The sequence below is a fragment of the Rhinolophus ferrumequinum genome, chromosome 8 (genome assembly GCF_004115265.2).
Source record: "Rhinolophus ferrumequinum isolate MPI-CBG mRhiFer1 chromosome 8, mRhiFer1_v1.p, whole genome shotgun sequence".
NCBI lineage: Eukaryota > Metazoa > Chordata > Mammalia > Chiroptera > Rhinolophidae > Rhinolophus > Rhinolophus ferrumequinum.
The window spans coordinates 5824576-5849279 of NC_046291.1; the positions used below are offsets into that span (position 1 = coordinate 5824576).

Consider the following 24704-nt stretch of genomic DNA (forward strand, 5'->3'; position numbering starts at 1 on the left):
AGGTGTAGGGCCGGGTCCTCTGCAGTCCTAACGGGCTCCCAGGTGCTGCTGGTCTGTGGGCCACACTTTGAGTGGCAAGGCTCTAGCCCAGGGGTGTCCACACGGCGGCCCGCGGGCCAACTGCGGCCCACGATCCATTGTTAATTGGCCCGCAGCAAATTCCAAAAATATATTTAGTTTACTTAAATAAACCAGGTGAGGCAATACGTACTTCACCTCGAGTGAGTGGCCCGGCTGTTTGTGTATTTTACCGCATATGGTTCTTGGTGAAAACCGTTGAAAAAAGTTTGGACACCCCTGCTCTAGAGCAATGCCATTCGGCAGAAAAATAACGAGAGCCTCAGGTGTGATTGAAATTTTTTTTTTTAAATTTTAAAAAAACAGGTGAAATTAATTTGATGAATATATTTTATTGAATCCAATATATTTGAAATATTAAGGTTTCAATCTGCAATAAAAAATTGATATATATTACATTCTTTCTCCCGCCTCGTCTCCCTCCTCCTTTTCCTTCTTGTACTAAATCTCTGAAACCTCATGTGGGTTTTACACTTAATACATCTCGATTCTGACTAGCTGTATGACAGATGCTTGATCGACATGTGTGGCCAGCGGCTGCCACACCGCCCAGCTTCAGAGATTCTCTTGAGCTCTGCCAGGGAGGGGGGCAGGGCAACACCTGTTTCTCAGACCCCAGGGAGTGGCTAACAGGGTGGGGGGCATAAGAGGGGAGAACAGGTTTTCCTGCCAAAGGGAGTGTGGCTTGAAAGCCGCCTGGACTGACAGCAGCAGGGGGCGGTGTCCCACATAAGGACTCAAAGCAACCATGCTATTGTTAATATCATTACCACTATCTGTTTCTAGGCAACATCCCTCACAGCTTTCTATTTTTCACGTTTTTCAAAATGAGATATAACACTCCATGAGCTTCCGGTGTATAACGACAATTCGGTATTTGTATATATTATGAAATGATCACCAGAGTAAGACTAGCTGACATCCGTCACCACGTATCCTTACAATTTTTTCTCTTGTGATGAGAACCTCTAAGATCTACTCTCTCAGCAACTTTGAAAAATACATGACAGTATCCTTATCTATAGCCCCCATGCGTTACACCCCCCAGGACAATTTAATTTATAACGGGAAGTTTGTACCTTTGGACCACCTTCACTCAGTGACTTTTAAAGGAAATCATAGCATGCTTGAAGTTGTGCAAAGTTCGCTCTAGCTGACCAGGCATGATACTATTCTTGCTAAATTTTTGCAAATCTTTTCTCCCACAAATATAAGAGGACTGTTGACATTTAAAGAATGCCTCAGTGAGCACTCAAGTGCTTAACATAAAGCCTTTAAGACTATTTTTAAGATGTCAAATATATTACTGGTTCTAATGATAAATTTTAGAGAAATACACTTACATGGACAGGTTCCCAAGAAGCAAGGCCTGTTTCGGTGTCAGGGGGTTTGATTTCTATTTCATGTTTTCAATTTGAACTTCCGCACCCTCACTTACTATCTACTTTCTTAAGAGAAAAAGCAGAGATAACAAATACTGATCTGCAGTAATTCTTCTTAACACAAACAAAGAAAAGAAAAGTTAGCCTGGAGAGTTATTTCACGGTCCCAGACGGGCTATGAAAAGAACAGGACCTCAGCAGCATTCAGATCGGAAGTCAGCCTAGTTCCCCATTTCTCTCAGGATGTGCTATTTGATCTTTCTGTTTCTTCCTGTGCAGCCATTTTCATCATGGGGTTAACATTTGTTCACTCACACCACCAGCAGGAATACATCTTTTCAGGTGCAAAGCATGGGGTGAGGCTGAGGGGTGCTGAGGGGTTTGAGGAACATGGGAAGGGGGGCGCCATGCCCGGGCACCTGGGGGCCAGAGACCGTCATGGGCCTGGGGCTCCCAGGTGTACCTCCCTTTGCCTCAAGATTGAAAAGGGGGAGGGAAACTGGGGTGCGGGAGAGACCTGTTGGGAGCCCCTAAGTCCTTTGCCATCTCTAACATTCAACATTTGCCTTTCAAAGAGCCATTTCCCTCTGACACATGCAAAGAAGGAAGCTCATCTTCTTCACTGTTTCCATTTCCCCTTTTCTCTTACCCCAAGCCAAGGCCCTGCAGTTGGGATTCTGCACAGTCAAAACCCCTCCCCTTCGAGAACTGAACCACGTGGCATAGGGCACCGTGGGACATAGATGTATTTATAATTGTCCAGGCTCATCAATACGAAAAGCCTTGCTGGCCATTCTTTCCAGTTATCCTAGGAACAGAATGGAGAAGGCTCCATTTCCCTACTGCAGGAGCCTGAGGGATATTTTTATCCTTAATTACATATCCCCGGAATGCTTTCTAGCTTGCTTCTTTTCTTATTGTGAAACTCTGGAGGTACTCTGGCGGAGATAGAAATGACAGCTGGCAGACAAGCTCTGAGCCCTCAGCCTGGAGAGGAGCTGCCTTGGGGGCAAGGAAGCCTGGGGCGGCCCCTTGATGAACTCTGCAGCTCGCCCCCAAACTTCCCTGCTGCCCTCACTTCATCCTAGATCCAGTCCCTCCTGCACCCACAGTGCCCCAACACCGCAGAGCAGGTTATGAAACAGCCGCCCCGAACACCCGCCGCTATTTGTTGGTGTCATTGTTACAGAAGGAATTGTTACAGAAGGAATCATAGCATTTTAAAGCACCAAGGCATTTGGAAGTCTCCAGTCCACTGCCCTCCTTTCAGAGGTAAAGAAATGGAGGCCTTTCTTCCCTCGTTCATATTACAAAGTTATCCCTCCATTCAATCATTTAGCAAATATTTATTGAGCACCTACTATGTGCTAGGTGCTCTTCTAGGAGCCACCACAGACACAGTGGTGAGCAAAATGGGCCTTACAGCCTCCTCGTGGAGACAGATTGCAAAGTAATCAATAAAGAACCAAGATAGTCGCTGTGGTGGGCAGCACAATGACCCCTCAAGGATGTCCACGTCCTGATCCCCAGAACCTGTGAAGATCTTATTGCCATGGAGTTGGGGAACCAAGATGCAGAGGGAATTAGGTTGTCCCAGACTGACCTTGACATAGGAAGATTATCCTGAATTATTCAGGGGGCGCCTAATCAAATCGTGAGGGTCCTCATAAGGGAAAGAGGAGGTGAGAGACTCAACCAGAGAGATGGCCTGGTGAAAAAGCTTTGACTAGCCATTGCTGGCTTTGAAGATGGACAAATGGTCCAGGGCCAAGGGATGCAGGTGGCTCCTAGAAACTGGAAAAGGCAAGAAAACAGATTTGCCCTTGAGCCTCCAGGAAGGGCCACAGTCCTGCCAACACCTGATTTTAGTTCAGTGAAACCCATTTCGGACTTCCAACCCCCAGAGCTGTAAGAGAATACATTTCTACTCATTTTAAATCACTATGTTTGTGGTCATTCGCTACGGTGGCAGGAGCAACAGGGAGATGCATACCGTTGCAGATGGTGTTAGGCGCTATGACAAAGACTAGACCAGGAGTACTATGGAGAATGACTACTGGAGCAGGACACGACTTTAGAGGGGGAGTCAGGGCAGTCAGCCATGGTGATCTGGAGAAACAGAGTCCTAGGCAGAGGTCAGAGCAAGTGCAAAGGTCCTGGGGCAGGGAGGAGCTTCATGTTCGTAGGAGGAACTATCTCCTGGATGCCTTCCCAGGAAGAGAGAAGCACTGTCTGGTTTCCCCAGCAGCTAATGGTCTTTCTTGCAGACTTCTGAGTAACCTTTAAATCTACTTGTTGCAATGTCTGGCTTCCTTCTTTAAAACCTAGGACTATGTCTTCATGTCTTGTCCTGGTCGCAGTATGAGGTGCTAAGGCCTCTTCTTAGGGCTTTAAGAGTGTATATTTGCCAGAGACGTTGGATTTTGGAAAACACATTTCTTCATTTCAAGACTTCAGAACTGTTTCCCCCCAAGCCATGAGGTAGCATAAATATGGCGGAGAGCAGGCAGACATTCTGATGGCAGTCGCCTCCCAGGGTTTCTGGACTTGGACAGTCACAGCAGCTGAAATGAACGGACTTTGGGAACTCCCGACTCCCTTGTGGAGAATCGCTTTGTAAAAATGACTAAGCGATCGCCTACCAATTAGTTCAATATTTGGGGAAGAAATTTGGATTATTCTACCCTGAGATTGCCCAAAATGGGGTACCCCTCTGCCAAGAACTGGGGGTTGAAGGTTAAACTCGAAAGGTTTCGTGAGCACTGAGAGGTAAATAAAAGCACACTCTCGAGCCAAGTCAGTTGGGCCTTTCACTCAGTGAACGGTCATGAACCCTCTGTCCTGTGCCCGGCTCTGGGCAAATGAGACCCTCATTCTTGTTGCCTGGCACCCACAGCTCACTGGGGGGGACAGACACAGGACCAAGGACCACCCCTCATGGCTAGGGGTGCCACAGAAGAGGGGAAGTGATGATTTTCTGTAGGGATTGGCTGGGCCATTCGTTTCCTCCCCTTTGAGGGGAGCTACTTTTGCTATAGAAGTTTCCTGAAACACCTCTGTTTCAAGCTATATAAACCTGGTGCTCAAGGGATAATCTTGATCACTGCTTATCTTCGGTTTCTCAACTGAATGTCCCTTGAAGGCAGGGACTATGTTTTGAGGTTGACTATTGTACCCAGGGCCCAACTAGTAGTTGCTGAATGAATGAGCAAATGAACAGATGGCTGTGGGGATTCTCTGAGCTAAGTCATGCTGACCATCAAGGAATATGGTCAGGGCACATGGCTATAACCCTGACCGGGCTCAGCTTAAAAGTAGGGTCATCTTGAGCCCTACTCAGGAAGGTCAGTGGCTCCAATGCCATACAACTCACACCTGGTTCCATGGCTGGGGCCACACTTTGGTGATTGGTGAAGCAAAGGCCAGTATCCAAACATGGCAGCAGCATCAGACTCAGCCTGGTGTTTACCTTCCAGCTGCTGGGCATCTCCATGACAACGGGCCAAGCCAAGGGTGGGGAGAGTGGCCTGACCCCTAAGCCATAGCATGGCAAGTCAAATGACGTCTTTAGTCTGTCACTGACTAATATGAACCAAGCAAACAGTGTTATCCCTCCCATCTGAGCCTGAATTTCTTTGTTTTTAAAATGAGAATAATGATAATATCCCCCTTGCAGGATTAAAGAACTTATATCAAATGTCTGGCTCTTCATAAGAGCTCAATAAGTGGGAGCAGGGGGAAAAAGGGATGATGAGGTGGGCCCCAGTGGGAGTTATGAGACCCTCTCTCTGACCTCCCTGGTATCCTCAAGACCCTGTCATTGCTGCCTACTGACCCCAGGCACCAGCCCCTGCCCTGACCCCCTGCCTCAGTCTTCCCCAGTCCTTCAAAGCTGGGGTGACATAAGCCCAACGAGCAGGCATTGATCGTTAAACGTTCATTCATTGAGTCACGTACCAGGCACTGCCCAGAACTGCTTCACATAAAACATCACTTTGGTCCTGGGACCTTCCCTATGTGAGAAGTTCTGCTGTTATCCCAGTATTTCAGAGGAGGAAACAGAGGCTGGGGAGAATAAGACCCGGAGGAAGGTTTCTCTGAAAACGCTGCTGCAGGAACTGGTAAAACATCCTGGGAAGCCGCTGATCTTCTCGCATGCATGTAAAAAGGCAAGGCATTTGTGACCCAGAAGTGAAAACCCACCAGAAAGACCATGGAGCACTGGACCGGTTAAAGAGGGAGACCAGCCAGATGAGGCAGGCTTGCACCCAAATGAAAAACTCACTGGCGAAATGAAAATCCACATGGGAGAAAGTGATAGCAAAATCAGGACTATGGACCAGAGCAGCCTGCCCAGCACGCAGAGGGACTTGGCCAAGGCATCAAAATCAAGAGCGACGCATCAATAGATACAGTGAACACCATGGAGACCCCACTGAAATGATAAGGGCAACAAGTCATAGTTTTAAGGGAAACTCGCAGCTCTTTCTAGATTCTTACAGGGGCAGCCAGAATTAATTCATTCAATAAATATTTATTCAGTGCCCACTAGATGCCAGGAACTGTTCTAGGACAGAAAATAAATACATCCGGTAATGAGTATATAAAGTCAGGTAGTTACAAGTGCCATGAAGAAAATCAAGCAGGGTAAGGGGTTAGAGGGCCACAGGAGGGGGCAGGTAGATATTTTTATGGAGTAATCAGGGAAGGCCTCTCGGGCGAGGTATTTTCTTAGAGAAAAGATTCTCTTCTGTTGGGTAAATTTAACTGGCCTCTTACATATCTGAAGATTAGACCCAGATAATGACCTTGAAGGGTGTAGTTGAGAGAAGCTAAACCATTCTGCAATAAGCAACTAATTGTTAAAATATTGTGTTTGTGCTTTTTCTGGTTAGAGTTAGAGAAAGGGATATTGAACCCCAGGATGTTTGACATGAAGACCCATCACAGGGAATGTCCAGGAGGGGTGGGACTGGGTCCCAAAAACATGGGGCAGGCCACGCACAGCTCAGAGGGGAGAGTCAGAGACTGTGCGTCAGACCGTGGCTTGTGGGTTTTGGGTGCAATGGAACTTGACATTCAATTTAAAATGTTCATTTTCTGCTTTGAAATTCCCCTAGGAGAGTTTAAACTGTCACATCTTAGGATATTTTTAGCTGCAGGTAACAGAAAACCCTAATTCAGTTACTTGAACAAAAAAGAATCAATTATCTCAGAAACAGTAAGTCTGGAGGCAGGGCAATGACCAGGCTGGTTAATTCTGTTCAGTTAATTCGGTGGCATCATCGAGGACCCAGACTGATGGAATACCATCTTTCTGCCCCGCGCCTGCATGTTCACCTCACTCTCCAGCTACCTGCCTCCTGGTTACAAGATGACAGCAGTAGCCTCAGCTATCGCATCCTATGACAGCTTCCAAAGGTAGGAATAGGACCGCTTCAGTCTTGCATCTCTTTCTAAGACAAATAAAGCTTTGCCAGAAGCCCCACAGAACACTTCCCTTCACATCTCATCGGTTACACTCGCATTCTAGTCCCGTGCCTAAACCCACCAACCACAGCTGGTGTGGGCCTGGGTGAGCTCTGCTTTGGGCAATAAAAGGGAAATGGGCCCTGAGAGAAGGTGAACCAGAGGCTCAGAGCACAAGAAGCAGGGACAAGATGGCCCAGGGGAGGGGAAGAAAGTAAAGACAATCATTGAGAGGTACAGCTGACAAATGGAAACCAGAAGAGCTGGGATAAAAACATCCTCGAAGACCAAACAGAAGGAACGTCTTCTGAGCCAAAAGAAAGACCCAAGTTTGCAAAGCGAACAGTCTGCATGCATTCCAGAAACTATCAACAAAAGGAAAGATGACAGGGGTAGAAAAGAATTCCCCCCAGCTTCAGATCAGAAAAAGAAAAACATCTGGTTCCTTATAATGGAACTGGTACCAGCTTGGCCTGGGATTTGTAAGTGGGGCTATTTTATTACTAACTCTCTCAGGGTAGCGGAACAACACCTCTGTAGAATTCTGAAGGAAAACTTGGTCCCCAGGAATGTTATCTCCATCAAATTCCCTTTTGAATATAACGGCAACTAGAAGATGCTTTGAAATACTCAGAAGCTTGGAAAACAAACCTGTCCATGGTCTATGGCAGGTAGTATAATAAAATAATAAAATAAAAAAAAAATGCAGGCTTCTAGAAGATGGCAGTCATGACACAAAGGGACCATTCGGACACTGTGGATCCCCGCCAGGCCCACTGTTCTCGACATGGCCACAGCGTCCTGCAGGGTGGCCCTGGCCCTGCATGGCTTCTGTCGCCTGGGCCTTTTCTGTTCCCTCTTGTGCAATGTCAGGAAGTGTGTGTTAGAGCCACATCCTTCAGCCGGTGGCTGAGACGGAATCTTTACTTCACTTGGTGACCACTCAGAACAATAAAAGCTGCCACCCTCTTCCTGAGAGTAATAACAATGGCTAAACCGTTTACCCACCCGGACACTTGTGACGGAACAGCTTTTAGAAAGTTGTTTCGTTTTCCTTCTCCAAAAGCCACACTGCCCAGAGTAACGTGACGGCCACCATCAGGGACCAGGAACTGAGTCCTAAGTCTCTCACCAGAATGACTCCAGCTACTGAACTTTTCTTCTAAATCAGGAAAGAATACCGAAAGCATCTATGAGTCAGAGTTTCAAATTCCTTCTTCAACTAAACTTGCATTAAAACTTGTGTGTGTTCTTGTCTTGACTTAAACAGTCAGGATCCTGGATACAATCTCAACCATGAGAAAAGACAGGAAGTTCATAGGGAATACTGACGGGGGACCTGGGGTGGTTTTTACTTTCCGTTTTATCCTTCTTGGTAGGAAGGATGTCAGAAAAAGAACAAGGGTTGAGGGGTTGTAGGAATGGAGCCTCGTTTACTCCAGGGCCCCATTTCTCAAAGGGCCCCATTAACTTTGACTGTGGCATTGGGTTTGGGGCAGCCAGTCATGTGACAAGTCCACTCATGAAGCCTGTGGCGTCCCCTCACTCATGCTGAAGTTGGCCCATCAGGACTGCTTGCACGCCTCAAATGCCTCCTTATCTCCCAGGGAAGAGGATCGTTTCAAAAGGCAGCAGGAGCCAGACAGCTAATTCTGGACTCAGCATTCCTTAGCGCAGGGTCACTTCCCTTTCCAAGTCAGGAAAGGAGTTTGAGCTTTACAAGAAACCCACTCACTTGGGGCGGGAACCTCAGGCCTGAGGGGCTGAGCCGACCTGCCTTCCTCTGGCCTCACACAACCCTCAGAGTGCTGCCCACCCTTGAGGACCTGTGATTCAGGTCCAGAGGTTTCTCAGTGTGTGGGGGTCAGAGCAGCTGTTGAACAACTACTTAACAATTCCATGGGCTGCTAAGGTAACTGAGATGTGGAAATCCACAGTCCGAGATGCAGAGCTAAGGAAGCCTGGTCACCACAATATCTGTCCTCCTTCCCACCACCCCTAGGCACTGCCTAGAATCTTCTAGAATACCACCTGCCTCCTCCTTCTCTGCCATCACTTTGCCCCACACCTATTCCCGTCTCGTCTTCTGTCAAAACTGCCCCTGACTGGCACCCCCCCACTAGTCTTCCCTCTTTCTTCTTTTTTCTTCCTCTGTCTTATCTCTTTCCCTCTGTCTCCTTTTTCCCTCTTTCATTTGTTCTTTCTTTCTCTCCTCTCCCTCCATGGTCTTTCTCCCTCTTTTTCTGTCTCATTTCCCCCCATTTTTCCTTTCCTCCTTCACTTGACCTGACTTATGAAGCAGAACTGACTTATGTTGGTTAGCAGAATGATCATTTTGATTGATATCTGCTCCCTTTCACAAAGAATAAAGACTGTGATGGTGAGGGCAGCAGTTCCCCCAGACTGGCCACCCACTGGGCCTGGGTGTTTTACACATGCCCTGGGAGGCACATGTGTGACGTCTACTTTCCAGCAGAATTATGTCCTCACCCAAGGCCACACAGCTAGCAAATTCTGGACTTGAACCAGCTGGGAACAGAGGGGTCTGCCTGTATTCCAGGTACCTCAATAATTTACTGCAAGGCCAAATGTCACTTGTGATCAAATGGTATCTATACTGTAGAAAGGAAAAGAGCCTCTCCCCTTGAGAGGTGACATCACCCTGCCTCCTCATCTTCCTGGGGCAGAGTCCATCCTTTCCCAGGGGATCCAGTGCCCAGCCAGGTTTGGACACACTTTGTGGGGTCAAAGAAGAAAGGCTTAGAAGAGGAGGTCTGGGGAACTGGGTGTGAGCTCCAACTTCTGCAGGCCTCGGCTACATTCATACTTAAAACACGGGAGTTGAATGAAGTTATACTTTACTTCCTTCCCTCTCATCACTGATTTTTCATAAATTTGCAAAAGGTGGAGAGTAAAGTCACCAAGTGTCAGGATCACTCCTCTTCCTGACCAAAATGGGGCTGTCACGGGCCACGAACCATGGACTGACTTCACAAGGTTGCTCTGCCGAGAACAAAGAGGCAGTGGCTCTTTGGTTCTGACAAAAAGACCAAAGCCCCAGAGAGAAGAGGTAAGGTAATTAACATAAGAAAGCAATTAAAGCCCTCAGTGCTTTACTTGGCAGTGTTTCAGGCCAGATACTTATTTTGGGAGCCTCATGTTCTGGTGGCACTAAAGAGACTGAGATGTAAGGAATGAGTTATTTAGAAACTGTGGGTAAGCTCAGAAAAGAGTATGAGGTTTTGCCTCAGCATGAAAAGAGGAAATAAGAAGCGGTCAATAACTGTTAGAGCTCTGTTGAATCTCAGACTTCATCTAATTGTGTGCTGGCTTTCATTTGCTCCCAGTGAACATCTACTCTTATTATTTTAGTAAGGTATTGTATTTTTATAGTAAAGCATATCTTAGGGGTGGAAACTTCCTTGGGCCTCCTAGTCCCCACAGCTCCCTATAACCTGGTTACCTGATTTTGGCCACAAAGGAGGCCACAGTCCCACAGTTGGGGTCAGGAGCAGACATGCCCAGCAGGGCCACAGCTCTTTTGTGAAACTGCCTGCCTATTGCCCTGGCTGACTTTGAGCCTCAGATAATCACACTCTCTCCCTACACCTCTACCCCCATCTCTGAGTGCTGGGCAGTCATCTGTTCTAACACAGCCAATTTATACACAGACAGGTGTTCCCTGAGTGGCCCATGCAGAGAAAGCCATTGGTGGCTGAGACAACCAGATTCCCTCTTGGGACTGGGAACTGAGAAGTGAGCCTGTTAGTGGGAGAAGAGCAGACCCACAGAGAAAGATTGAGTTGTAGCAGGTAGCACCTAGGGTGTAGGGCCCCAGGCCCTTCTGGTCCCAGTTCCCAGGCCTTCTCCTTCCTTGCCCTGTGCATCTCCACAAAGGCCCACCTCTTACATGAGTTAGTCAAAGTGAGTTTCTGGCCTTCACGACCCCCCCAAACCTGATGATGCCCCCTGATTCTGAAGCCGCTTCACAATCATCAGCTTGGAGATACCTGTAGGACCTCCAGTACTTCACAATACCACAACAGCAAGAGTGTGCAGGCGAGAGGGGACCGACGCTAGACACAGTCTATACGTCTACAAGCCATGGGTACAAACTACACAAGAAGCCACAAAGTCATGTCTTTTCCAGCTTAAGGCCTAGTCATACTTAAAGTCTTCTTCACTTTGAATGAATACAAGAAACCACAAGGGGAAAAAAGATCAAACGCATTGACCAACTTTTAACTTAAGAGAGTTCAGACTCCTTTCAGCAAACCACCTACCAAGGATTCCAACCCAGGCAAGAAAGTTCATGCAGTACGAGACTTGGAAAAAATTGTAAAGGGCATTGCGGCCGCCTGCCTGCCCCACACTGGCCTCCCCTTGGTGGCCACATCCCTGGCAGGTGAGGAGCCCACCTGAGAGACAACCATTTTAATGATAAGCAGCCACCAAGTACTTCAAAGTACAGTCTTGTACCAGGTGTGCCACCATTTGTTCCTGGCAACCAGGCCGGGACATGTGGGTGGCCCAGACTAGCTAAAAACACTCAAGTGGACATTTTTTAGATATTGGTGCAGATTCATGTATAGGAGGGATGAAGAAGCCTGAAGCAACACCCAGCCTGACCTCTATGAGGTGGAGCGGTTCCACTTGAGCCCAAGTTTGCATCTCCCATTGAAACCGTGCCGCAAACAGCCCCAGCCTCCTGACAAGACAGCTTTGTGACCACCTGTGTTGGCTCAAGTGTGCCCCTCAAGGTCTTACTCTCTGTCCCCCATGGTTCATTGAAGTGATTCCTTTGGTCCCCAGAACTAGTCTCCCCAGCGGCATTCTACTCCATCGCTTCTCCCTCTTGACATATTTCCAGTGACTTGTGCCCCAGGGGCCTGCCTGTTGTTCTGCCCTTGAGTCCAGCTCTGTCCTGCACAAAATGCATCAATCCCTTCAGGTTCTGGAATCAGAGATTGTGCCCCACCTCTCCCCTTCCACTTCTACTATCTTTTCAACTAAACCCCACAGATCCTGTCACTACTCCTCTGTGACATCATGTCCCAAGCTCTGTCTCTCCTGCCTGCTCTGCTTGCCACACAGGTGAACCTGCCTGCCGGTGCTTCTCACCACGGTCCAGAGAACTGAGCAGGACTCCTCTGTCCCCAGTGAGGACACTGGGTGTGTCACCTCCTTTGTTCTGCCCAGCCCCCCCGTGCTCCCTTAACGCAGCCAGATAAAAATAGCTGCCCTGGCCTCCACATCACTAAGTTGTCATGCACTGTGGTGGCACAAAGCCTGTGTGTTTGTCACGCAAACTGTGCATAGGGTGGTCTTCACAGATTTGGACTAGCGAGGTGGTTTTTCTTTAATGGCAAGTTTTACACATTTGGAGTGTATGTGATACAATCTGAAACCACGAGCAGCAGCCTTTGGCGGAACCAATTTCTACAAATAGAAAGGTACTGTTTTGTGCCCATCCTTGGGGCAAACTGCTAGCCCCACAGAAAATATGGTTTGTTTTCCTGCAAGTTCCCTTCCTTCTCTCCTTCCTGGTCTATTGATTCTCACTCTTCTGAGCGCACTGAAGAAAGTAACAGACGAGCCACAGTCACTTTCCTTCATCTCTGAGCATTCCTCTTCACCATCGTTTCCTCTTCACACCCATGAGCACAAATCATGTCTGGCATGTCTGCTCTATCACGTCACAGAGCACGGTCACTTTGCAGGGTCACAGTTTACTCGCTAAGCCACCCCACCTGTGCACTTCTAGAAGAAAGATGGGCTCAGCCAGGACTTTCTGTCTAGGCTAGCTGGAGCATGCGCCTCTTCTCTTCTCCCTCTTTGCACTCTTTCTCTGCCAATATAGGCTCCAGTCAGGGTCGTATTTCTAGGTTTAGAAAGGTCTTACCTGAACGGTGAATTTATCATCTTCGTTGGGCAGAATCCTATAAGTGTAAACACAATTCCGATACCTGAAACAGACCAAAGAGGACATTAGAACCCCTGCAGGAACATTTTTCTGGTAGGTGAAATGACAAGAGTTCCTGACATGGCTCGAGGAATCTGAGCGTGAAATCTCTGAACTTTGGAGCTAACTGTTCTGAGGCGGACATTGGCTCTGACAGCAAGTGGTCCTGGACTGAGGACCCTTTCCCCACCCAGTCAGCATGCAGGGAACCTCAGGAAAACGTGGGTGGGTACTTTTGGGGTGTGATTCACACCACCGCATGACAGCGTTGTGGTCTGATCTAAAGGAGTCTGCCAGCTGGAAGGGCTTCCTCCACCTCTGGCTGGCATGTTGGCCAAAAGAACAGACAAAGGGGGTGTTTCCAATAGAAATAAGACTCTAGAGTGGGCTGAGCAAGGTGGGGACATGCCAAGGAGTGTCAGACACAGCCACAGACGGCCACCCTGGCCAAGGTGAGGCTTGTTCAGCTTTGGGGTGTGTCTCCCTTCTGCTGAGCTCCCCTCACTCCTATGGCTTCCTCCCCTGAAGACTTTGCCCCTTGGGTTCATTCTCCCAAATGTCAGCCACCATCTCGTCAGAGACCTGGATTTTCCCAGCAACTGGTCACTGAGACTTAGAGTTGCTTCTAACGAGGAAGAAACTGGGGCCCTGGATTCTCTTCTAGAAGCTCCACCTTCCTTCGGTTCCCACGGTGAGGAGGAGAAGGCGGAGCTACTTTTCACTTTCCTAAAACGTTTGAGAGGAATGGGAGTTGTCAAGTCTGCCCAGTGGTGGGTGGTCCAGCTGGTGACCCCGCCCACAGAGAGCCTGGCCGCAGGGGACAACCATAAAAGTCCATTGGCTCCACTGCTGAGCCCAGAGGCAGAAGGAGTTCCAAGGAACGCTATCTGGGTCTCACACTCTTAACTGAAACTGCTGGTCTGTTCTCTCACCCACCATACTCTCCCCCCATTTCCTCTATCTGGGATCCTCATGAACCTTGAAAACCTGCCCAGCTCTGCTGAACCCGTAGGCAGGGGTCACACTCCAGCTCACAGATACTTTTTTTGTGTTTGTGACCAAGACAATGAGTGCTTCATTATAAAAATTTCACTTATTTATAGCCCCTCCTGTGTGCCTGGCACTTCATGAAGCATTTATATGTGTTTTTGTTTAACTAGATTTGAAAATTGTACACGACTTCACAAATTTGAAGACCACAGACAAAGATACAAAATGGAAAACAAATGTGTCCTTTCCCCATTTCTTAGATTTACTATTTCTTAGACTTACTACTTTGTACCTCATTCCAGGACTTTAAAACATGCACACAAACTGACATATGCATGCTTTTCTAAATGCAAATAACATCATGCTGCATACACTGTTTGGAAATTTGCTTTTTTGACCAAACAAATATCTTAGAGGCCTTCTTAAGTCATGTTCTACCTTGAGGTTGTACACTCATTTATTTGACCATGATGATGACAGTTATTTTTAACTTTTTACTATTATAAATAGTGCCGCCGTGAACTTCTCTGTTCCTACATCTTGTGTATGTTGGCGAGTTCGTAGTTTTAGTTTCCCCATCAGTAAAGTGGGGACAAAGATGACACGACAGCTACTCTGTGGTTGGGCAGACTAAGGGAATTAACATAGGAAAAGCATTTAGCGCAGTGCCTGGACACATTAAACACATACCTGCTGACGTTAATTAGGGATGATGGATCAATCATTAGAAGGAGAGCAGCTGGTCTAAAGGACATGTCCACTTTATATTTTGATAGAGACTAACCGTTGCCTTCTAACGAGGTTGTGTCACTTTTTTCTCCTCTTAACCGGATATGAAAGTGTCGACTTCCCCACACCCTGCCAACCAGCTGTTATCAGACGTTTTAATCTTTGCAAATCTGAGAGGTGAAAGAAAAATTATAGCTTGCTTTGCCTTTCTTTATGAGAAAGATTGAACATGTTTGCATGGGTTTCACTATTTGTATTTCTTTTTCTGTGAATTCCTTTTTCATGTCTTGGGCTCACATTTTTTTAAATCTGTTGCCTATTTATTTGTAAGACTGATATCTAGTATAATATAGTTTCGAATTATTTATTTTTAACAGTGTTTATTGATTTTGGGGGGATTTTTGTTTGGTTTTTAAGCACAATAGAAGTTTTACAATTTTATGTGGTCAATTTTACAATCTTTAATGGCTTTTGAATCAATGGACATTTAAAGAAAGTTTTGGAGAACGTTGTGGGAATTTCACTTCCACACTTCTCTTCATTTTTCGTAGGAAAGTCTCTTTTTCTCTCTTCCTCGCATCCATTTAATTCCCATCTTTCCACTCCCTGTCCTATTCTTCAGAGCCTGAATTGACACCACAATTGGCTTCTATCAGAGATAACAAGGGTGACTCTCTAGTCCAGTGCCATCTCACCTCCTGGCGATATCCTGGGAAACAGAGATGGCAGCCCCTTTACCTCCAGCCTCAAAGCCCATTTGCAGAGCCTACCAGACAAGTGCCTGAGTATAGCTGGAACCCTGCTGTGCTCTTATCGTTCACTGCTAGGTCTGGTGACACTTCCTTTAGCAGATATGCAAATGAGGGCAGAGCACAGACAGTCTCTCATTTGGCTGAGGGCAGCTAATTTGTGGAAGAGGTTGAGCAGGGCCAAAACATCAGCTTGTAGACAGAAAGAACACAGAGTTACATGGAGCGGGACAGAGACAGCCACACAGAACAGGAAGCCTTTATGACTTTTTCAAAGATGTTCTAGAAACACTGAAACAAAAAACAGCTCCATGTTACTTAAATAGATTAGAATTCAAAAGCAAGTGCAATAAGAAGAGAGGACGCTTTGCCCTTGACAGGAATATGGCAGCACTCCCAGTGCATGGGGTAGATACGTCGTCCCTGGGCTTGAATCTGTTAAGATCTTCAAAGGAAAATGTGGCCATCGCAACCTCCCCTGCTACACATAACCCATGGGAGAATAGTTATTCCAAACTGCATGCCATGGGGTGCTGGGGGCTCAGCAGGGAGGTGGGGGTGGGACACCTCACTCAGCCTTCCCCCTCCCTGGCAGCTGCACGTCCCTCTGGTCTTATATGCATATACATACCTGTACACACGCAGAACGCACATGGGTACATAAACATATCTGTGCATATACAGATACATAACACACACACACCATCTTACATGTCAAATGTTTACAGTAAAGATTTCACAACTCACTCATCTCTGACAACTACTGTACTGTAACATGATCCAGACAACACCCTCACTGATCTCTGGGGGCCGTGCGTCCCATGCAGCCCTTGCCAGCTCTCTGTGGTGATTCAATCACAATGTAAGATTCTAACACTGGTCCTCAGTGGCTACTCCTTCCAATGACTGGGTGGTATTTCCAGGGGTCACCCAGGGTAAGATGGCGCTAGGCCCGCAGTGCGTATTCTGCTACCACAGGAGAGAGCACCGCTCTCAAAGGAAGTGGGGCTTAGAGCAAGCTTTCCATGTGGCAATGGACGGCACTGGTGACAGCAGGCGCCTACACACACTCTGTAAGCAAGGAGGAAAGGAAGAGGCAGGAAGATGCTTCCCCTGGGAAGGGCATTTCCAGATCAATCCTAATATGGTTTTACTCCCCTGTAAGAGGACAAGCAAATGGAAGAAGGAAGAAACATGGTGGTGTTTTATTTATTCTCAGATAAATATCATAGAAGTCACGGGGATGTATGGTGACTATAGTTAACGATACTGTATCTGCATATTTGAAAGTTGCTAAGAGAGTAAATCTTAAATGTTCTCATAACAAGATAAAATTTTTTTGTAACTATGTGTGGATGTTAACTAGATATTCTTGCAACATGTACAAATAGTGAATCATTATGCTGTATAATATACAAAATGAAACTAATATAATGTCACATGTCAACTATACCTCAGTAAAAAAAAGTATTTCTGTATGACTATTCCTAGCCAAATAAACACAGACAAGCATGCCCAGAAACAGGTTTTACCATGGTGAATGACAGAGAGAGAGATCATTCTCTAAAATTCAAAAACCTCATCAGGTTCTCTGTCTCACTCTGCTGATAAGCTTAGCATTCTCCTATTATTGTTTTTAATCCCTTGGTAACATGTTATATCTCATTCCTAATTTCTAAAGTTTGTACATGTTTTCTCTTTTTTTCTTGCTTAAGTGTATTTTTTCAAACCTGACAAAATTATTATCGGTTTCACCTGAAAGATTATTTGAAAGGAATAGATATGGAAATCCTAAAATAAAACAGTTTATAAAAGTATGGTAATGCACTTCATATGATATTGGTGTAAGAAAGGCAGACATATATGGAATGGGGTAAACAGTTGAGAAAGAGATGTATAAGACTTTATAGGAGCATTTGAGATCTTGGTCCCTGTCATATGTTGTCAGTTTGGCTCAAATAAACTCTTAAAACACTCTCTCTCTCTCTCTCTCTCTCTCTCACACACACACACACTCTTAGTATATGGTAAAAGAAGAGTCACAAAGGGAAAATAAATCAATTATTCAGTAAAAGGTTTTGAGAAAGATGGTTACTTAAGAAAACTACACATAAATCTTTGTCTTACATCATTCATTAAATTAATTCCAGAAAGATTAATGTGTTCTGTGTAAAATAACAACAAAACCTATAATCTCTCCATCTGTTTTTGCCAAATCCTGTGCTAAGCACGTGATACACACTTTTCATTCCATCCACCTAACACCACTCCTAAGTAAGTATTCTTCTTAGTCCCGGTTTTCAGATGAGGAAACAAGGCCTTGTGAAATTAGGTGACCTGCTGGAGCTTGGACAGCAGAGTCACCCTTGGCCCACGTCCATGAAGCTCGAAACGCCCCGTCCCAATCCGCCTGCCTTCCACAGGAGGAAACAGAATTGAATCTTTGTGTGCAGAGAAATCGAAAAGCGAAGGGGGAAACATCACAAAAGGAAAAGGTTGATAGACCTTACAAAAATTTAGAGTCTCTGGATGTCAAAAAGAATCACAATGTTTAACGACAGACCGCAGTGAAAATATTTGCAACAAATGTGATATAAGGAATTTGTGCAAATCGATTGAAAAAACTGTAGCTTCAAAAGAAAAATGGCAAAGACAATGGAACAGATGATCCACAAAAAGAGGAATGATGAACGACAGTAACCCTGTCAAACAGATTTGCCACGACTGCAATCAAGAAATGTAAATCAAGCTGAACAGAAAGCGACCACCTTTTACTTTGCAACGGAATGGTATTTTTTTTTAAATGAAAATATTCAAACTAGTGATACTGGAATGAGCTGGGCACTCTTTTGTACTGCTTCTGGGAACATAAATTGGAACAAAATTTCTGGAAAGCAATTTGTCATTCTGTATCCCGAGCCTTACAAATGCTGGATCCTCTGATCCAGTAATTCCACCCCTGGGAATCTGTAACAGAAATGTCACATTTCTGCAGAAAGATGTTCATCACCTTCATATTTATAACAACAAAACACTGTCAATAACTTAAATGTTTGATATTTCACAAATTATGGTCCATCATGTAATAGAAATTTGTGCATCCATTAAATATGATACTTAGGAAGAAATTTTAACTAAATGGGAAAATGCCAATGCAGCTAGAAAATGCTGACAAAAATTATATGGTTATATACATAAAATGGAAATCATATATATATGAGATTATGTATATATATATCATATATGTGTATGATATATATACAGTGTGCCAAATAAATGTATACACATTTTAAGAAAGGAAAACTGTATTAAAATTGTAATACTCAATATATACAAATAACAGAAGATGAACACAAGTCACATTTGACTTCTGCAATTATAAGAGGTGCTCAAAGCGGTTACCATCAGCGTCCAGACACTTCTGATTACAATGAACTACTGCTTGAGCAACATTGAATAAAGTGTCCACTTGTATACATTTTTTTGGCACCCCCAGTATATATCACCCTGTCTGGTGTTATTTATAATAAGTAATTGAACCGAAACTGCTTAGGTCCTGGTACTGGTAAATACAATGGTTTCCTCCTGTAGGGAGCAAGGAATGAGCAGGGCAGGGCCCAGGCTGCTTCTCCCCAGTGCCACAGGACCTGACCCCTACCTCATCCACACACTGTGCTCCTTCTCAGAGCCTTAGGGCTTCAGTGCTCTCAGTATCTTTCTCCTAAACGGGACGGCCTCTTAAGACGGCCTGCATTTCATGTCAACTTTATCTTCATTCTATCTGGTTTCATTTAGTGGTTCTTCCCAGCATACGTGCTCCAGACCCCTCTTCCTCAGGCTTCCAAGCACTCAACCCTGGCCCCAGCCGTCACCAGCCACTCGTGCGTCATTCAAGTCCTTTTCCTGCCTCATCTCTTTGAGCACTTCCTCTGAGGAGGTCCACATGACAGCTCACGGTCTCTGGAAGGCTCTTTCAGGCCTCCAGGAAGTTCCAGAAGTGACACTGCCTCTGTGCCCCTCTTTCCTTCTGTGGAATTTTCTTCACAGATGGGCCCTAGGCTCCTCTGCTTCCGAGATGTCACTGCTCACTTTATAGCTTGTAAAAAATAATGGCCAGCATTCAGTACATGCTTACCATGGGTTCGCCCTGGGTCATACATGTTGCCCACATTCTCCCATTTTATCCTCTCAGTCATCCAGTGACAACAACAGAAAGACAAATGGCTCAATTTTTTAAACGGGCCAAGAATACCAATAGACATTTCTTCAAAGAAGTGGTGCAAATGGCCAATAAGCACATGAGAAGAAGCTCAACATCGTTCATCATTAGGGAAATGCAAATCAAAGTCACAATAAGATGCCAGCACACACCCACTAGGATGGTTATCATCAAAAAGACAATAACAAGTGTTGGTGAGGACATGGAAAACTCAGAACCCTCATACACTGCTGCTGCGAAGGTAAAATGGTGCCACAGCCACGGAAAACAGTACGACATGTCCTTAGAACGATAACCATAGTTACCATATGACCCAGTGGTTCCACCCAAGACAACAGACAACGTATGTCCCTACAAGAACTTGGACGTGACTTTCACAGCAGCATTATTCACAGGAGCCAAAACATAGAAACAACCCAAACGTCCATCAACTGATGAACGGACGAATCAAGTGTGGTGTATCCATACAGTCGGCTATTATTATTCAGCCATAAAAAGGGATGATTCGTGCTACAACCTGGATGAACCTTGAAAACATTCTGTTAGGTGGAAAAAGCCAGACACAAAAGGCCACATAGTGTATGATTCCACTAATATGAAACATCCAGAATAGGCAAATGGTTGGAGACAGAAAGTAGACTACTGGTTTCCAGGGGTTGGGAGGGGGGAGAATAGGGAGTGACCAGTAATGGGCCAGGGTTTTCTGGGGGGATGATGAAAATGTTCTGGAATTAGTGGTGATGGTTGGACAGCATCATGCATGTACTAAACATCACGGAATTGTACACTGTACAGGAGTGATTTTATGGGATGTAAATTATACCTCAGTAAAAAAAGTTAACCCAACAAGTAGGCGTTTCACCAATGAGGAAGCTGTGTGGGCATAAGGAAGCTAGCGTCTCGCAGATGCTAGAACTCGCATCAGACCTAGGCAAGCACAGAGGGCTTCCCCTAAGGACTGCGTCATGTGGCATGAATTAGGGAGGGAGAGTGGACCTCCTCTCACTCCATCACTGGGCCAAAGAGGAAGGCTTGGCTAGGAGGACCACATCTCATCACCATGCTTGGGTTCACGCTCCAGGAGATGGGACCATTCAGTGGAGAAGCGGTGACGTTCTATGCACAGGTGAGTTTAACCTGTCAGGTAGGCAAGCTTGTGAAACCTTGGGTGGAAAAACTGCTCTGGGGTGTTGGGCACAGACACAGAAAATCTGGAGACACTCAACGTCACCACGCTTGTTATGAGTCACTTCACACAGAGGATACCACGAACCCACTAACTCCGTCAGCTTTCGGGGCCTCCATTCCCTCCTGGTCGTGCACAAACTCTTATGGAAACCAGATTTCAGGAACCCCAGGTTCTCCAGCTCTGGCTCCTGGCTACTGTCTGTGCCAGCATTCCCGCCCACTTTCTTTTAATACCAGATATGAAGAACTGTTTTTCTTTGCATTTGCACAACAGTAGTTAATGAGCAGTGTCAACTTGACTGAAGCTTTGCACAAAGATTGGAGGGAGAGAAAAGGATTATGTCACATCCGTTCACACCTCAGGAAACCGTTTTGCACCTCCTGGATCTTTGGACCTCCCAGGCCCTCTCTGTGACTCCATCATAGGGGTCCCCTCTCCAGCCTGTTCCCAACCCCACTCAAACCCTGTGCAGCCATGTGGTCGGCTGCCTGGGGTCTTCTCCCTGGGGTTCACTGTACCCCAAGACAGGCCTCTAGGGTCCCCCTAAAGCAAGACTTCTGAGTGCCTTAGGACAGATCTGAGCTTTCCTGCCCAGTGGCAGGTGGCAGGGCTGACTCTTGAGAGGAAATGCGGGTTTGCTAGGCCTGGGGTGATTGTGTACTCAAGTCACCTGGGCAGCACTGAATTGCAGCCTTGTCTTTTGGTGCCCCCCACCCCCCTTCCTGGCTCCATTTAAATAGTCAAATCCTGTCTTCACTCCTGAGCATGTCCAAGGAAGCTACATTTAGTTCCTGGAGCTCCACACACAGCCGCCTAAACCATCAGATGGACTCCTGCTGTCCCCTCACTCACCAGAGGGGAGCAGGAAGAAGTCCTGGCCCCTGGGGCCCAGGCAGGATAAGGTGTGGGCACCCTGGGCTGTGAGGTCTTTTCCATATGGCTATTTCTAGAGCAGGGGGGAGCGTCTTTGTGGCTTCCTTCAGCAGTCCTGGCTCACTTTTAGAGCAAGGTTATTAAACGGCCCTGACCCCAGAGCCACACCACTCAGGGTCCCTGCACCTGGCTGACTTCCAGAGAGATAGCAGAGGGCTGAAGCCTGCCACTTCTGAAACGGAGGAAAGCCCAGCTGTTCTTCACCCATCAGGATTCCCAAAACCAGGCCATGAACCAAGGACGGCGTGGGGCGAGCTTTCCACTGACCGGTCCACAGGGAACAGAGAACATAAGGGTGGTGAAGTTTGTTTTTCAGGAAGTTAAATCTATTTGATTAAAAACACTGGCTTTTATTATTATTATTTTTTTGCCTCTTTGGTGTTAAAGGATGCTTTCTTTCATGAAATGAGCTGTTGGAAGGTGGCAGTTAATTGTCACTGAGTTTTTAAATCTTAATTAGCAAAATTAAGGGTAGCAGCAAAATGAGGTGGCCCAGGTTTTGGGGAAGTTTGGTGGTCCATGGTATTCCTCAGCTTACAGTGGCTCCTGAGCCCGCAGGAAGTGTGGATTCACCCACAGAGCGGAGGAAAAGGGGAGCCCTGGGCTGGGGGGGAAGGCCTGGCCAAGCGGCCCTGGTGTCAGGACCTTGAGGATGGAGACTGACAAGGAGTCCAGGCGTGAGCTTAGAGGGTGGTGAACGTCTGTAGGCAGCCTGGGCACCCTTGCTAAGGTGCAGACCACGCCCGTCTGCCACAGGTCTGAGAACTCAGTGCAGGTGAGGGGAGGGGAGGGACAGAGAGTGAATTCCAGAAACCAGGCCTGAATCCCAGTTTGCTGCCAGCCAACGGGCAGTGTGGACAAAGGACTCCAGCTCTCTGAGCTCCATCTGCTCACCTGCAAATTCAGGGGCCGTCGGATGAGGGGTTCCCAAGGCTTCTGGTCCTAGCTCTGGCTCTGACTGGCCACGATGCTCCCAGTTGGAATCAGAGGGACCCTCCATCCATATGTGTAGCCTGAGCACAGCCACAGCTCCTGGTCAAAGGGCTATCATGCCTGTTAACCAGCAGGTGCCCTGGAAGCTCTCTGCAGGAGGCTGGCATACAGCAAACACCTAATGAATCAGCCTTGGATGCAGGGCCCGCTGGGGCAGGGGAGAAATCCACCTGGGCTGAGTGGAGTCGGCTCAGTATCTCCTTACTCTTTCCAAAGCCCTGTTGGTGGGTCCCCATGGGGGCAGTGCCTGTGGGGAAATCCAGGCCTGTGTCCCTTCCCCTGAGTGTGTGTGTGGGGGCGGGCGGGGGCGGTGCAGGAAGCTGGCCTTGGGAGGTGGGCCCTCTGACGCAGTCAGAGCTCAAGCCAGCGGGCCAGCTGTGAACCTGGGTTATTTTCTAAGTATTGCCAGCTGGCCCTTGTAAACATTCTGGCTCTCTTGCTGTCACCTGGAATCTATCTTCACACTCGGCTTGACAGGGGCAGGAGTGGGGTGGCAGAAGTCTGGTTGTCTGGGGATAGCCTCTGGGAGCAGATGGCCTTGGATTTGACTGTTGTCACTCATTTAACCTGTCTGCGCCTCAGTCTCCTCATCTGCAAAGTGGGGTGATAACAGGACCCGCACTGCAGGTTGTCGTGAGGATAAAACTGCCTGTGGTGGTGACTTCCTCTGCTCTCGGCCCAGGATGCCACTTCTGGGTGAACTGAAAGTCCTTTCTTCAGTGAACCCACCCCATATTCATGGTTCCCCTATAACAGCTTCCTCCAGGGACTCGAAACCTGGCATGGGAAGTGTCCCCTTTGCCACATCTGCTCTTCCATGAGGATTTGCACACTGGGCATCTCTGACCAACACCGAACTGCTTTCTGACACACCCACCACCATGGAGCCCTGAGCTTTGCCTGCCACAAAGAGCCCCGACCCCTTCTCCTGACTCCAGACCCTGAGGACACCCTGGCACCATAGCTATGGGCAGCCGGGGTGTGTGACCAGGCCTCAGAGTGGCTCTGGAGAGCTCTAACATGGCAAAACCCAAACTCCCAGGCCTGCAAGTCCCAGGAAACCTCACCTAGGCTCACCAACAAACCCGGGAAGTGTGCAAGGCAGGTCACTCTGTCCCGTGACACGAAACCACCCGTCTCAGTGCCGGGCCCCTGGCTAGGCCCAGGCTGGCCTCCCTTCTCTGAGTGACACCTCCGTATCTCTGTGCCCGGGCAGGAGAGGCCAGGCCCCGGCGGAGGGCCTGGGCGGGGGCAACACCATACTTACAGCACACAGAGCGCGTAGGCCCGGGAGATGGACTCGCTGGCACGCACGAGGAAGCTCCCATCCTTGCCCGTCCTGGAGAGCAGCTCCTCTGCCTTGGAGCGGGTAATGTTGCCATGGTTCCAGCACGGGACCATGGCGGGCGTGGACCTCCTCGGGCCGGACCGGCGGCCACCCCCAGGACCAACACGCCACCACGGGGAGTGAGGCCCCTGCACGGCCACTTGCCGTCTGTCCCCTCTCTGTTGCCCCGGCTGCTGCCACCAGCTCACTGACTGACTTCCTGTTTCAGGCGCTCGGCGAGGGAAAGGAAACGAGCTGCAGAGAACTTCCTCATTGCAGAGACCCAGCCGGAGGAGCGCCCAGTCCTCCACCACCCATCCCCAGCCTGCGCCCCCTCCCGCTCACTCGCAGGCCCTTTTTCTTTCCTCTAATGAGTCCCAGTCCCCAGAGGGTCAAATGCCAGCTCAAGTCCTAGGGGAATTGGCAGCTCCTGTGGTGTCAGGAGGCTCATGGCTGGCTTCTGAAGAAGAGTGGCCTGGCAGGTGTGGACAGGCCAAAGCAGCGGCCATTCCAAGGCCTGGCCCGATGCCCACGTGGGATGGCCACCTCCTGGACAGATCCCTCAGCCTCTTGCCCTACCCCAGGGCTTTTCAGTTCCCTGTGCCCTCCCCCCAACATACCCGAGGCACAGAGGCTCCGGGTCCACCTTCTCAGTTGGGGCTAAGGCCTGGCCCAGGTCTGAGC

The 24704-nt window shown here is 47.6% G+C and overlaps 1 protein-coding gene across 1 annotated transcript in view; it reads right to left on the reverse strand.

Moving 5' to 3' along the window:
• INPP5D (inositol polyphosphate-5-phosphatase D) overlaps positions 1–24251 on the reverse strand; it is a 107303-nt gene extending 83052 nt beyond the window's left edge. Inside the window, exons 1-2 of the mRNA XM_033112430.1 lie at positions 23961–24251; positions 12832–12895 (exon numbers count right to left, since the gene is read on the reverse strand). Coding sequence (XP_032968321.1) covers positions 12832–12895; positions 23961–24094 — 198 coding nt within the window. The 5' untranslated portion in view covers positions 24095–24251. The remainder of the gene's footprint in view (positions 1–12831; positions 12896–23960) is intronic.
• Between the last annotated feature and the right edge of the window lie 453 nt (positions 24252–24704).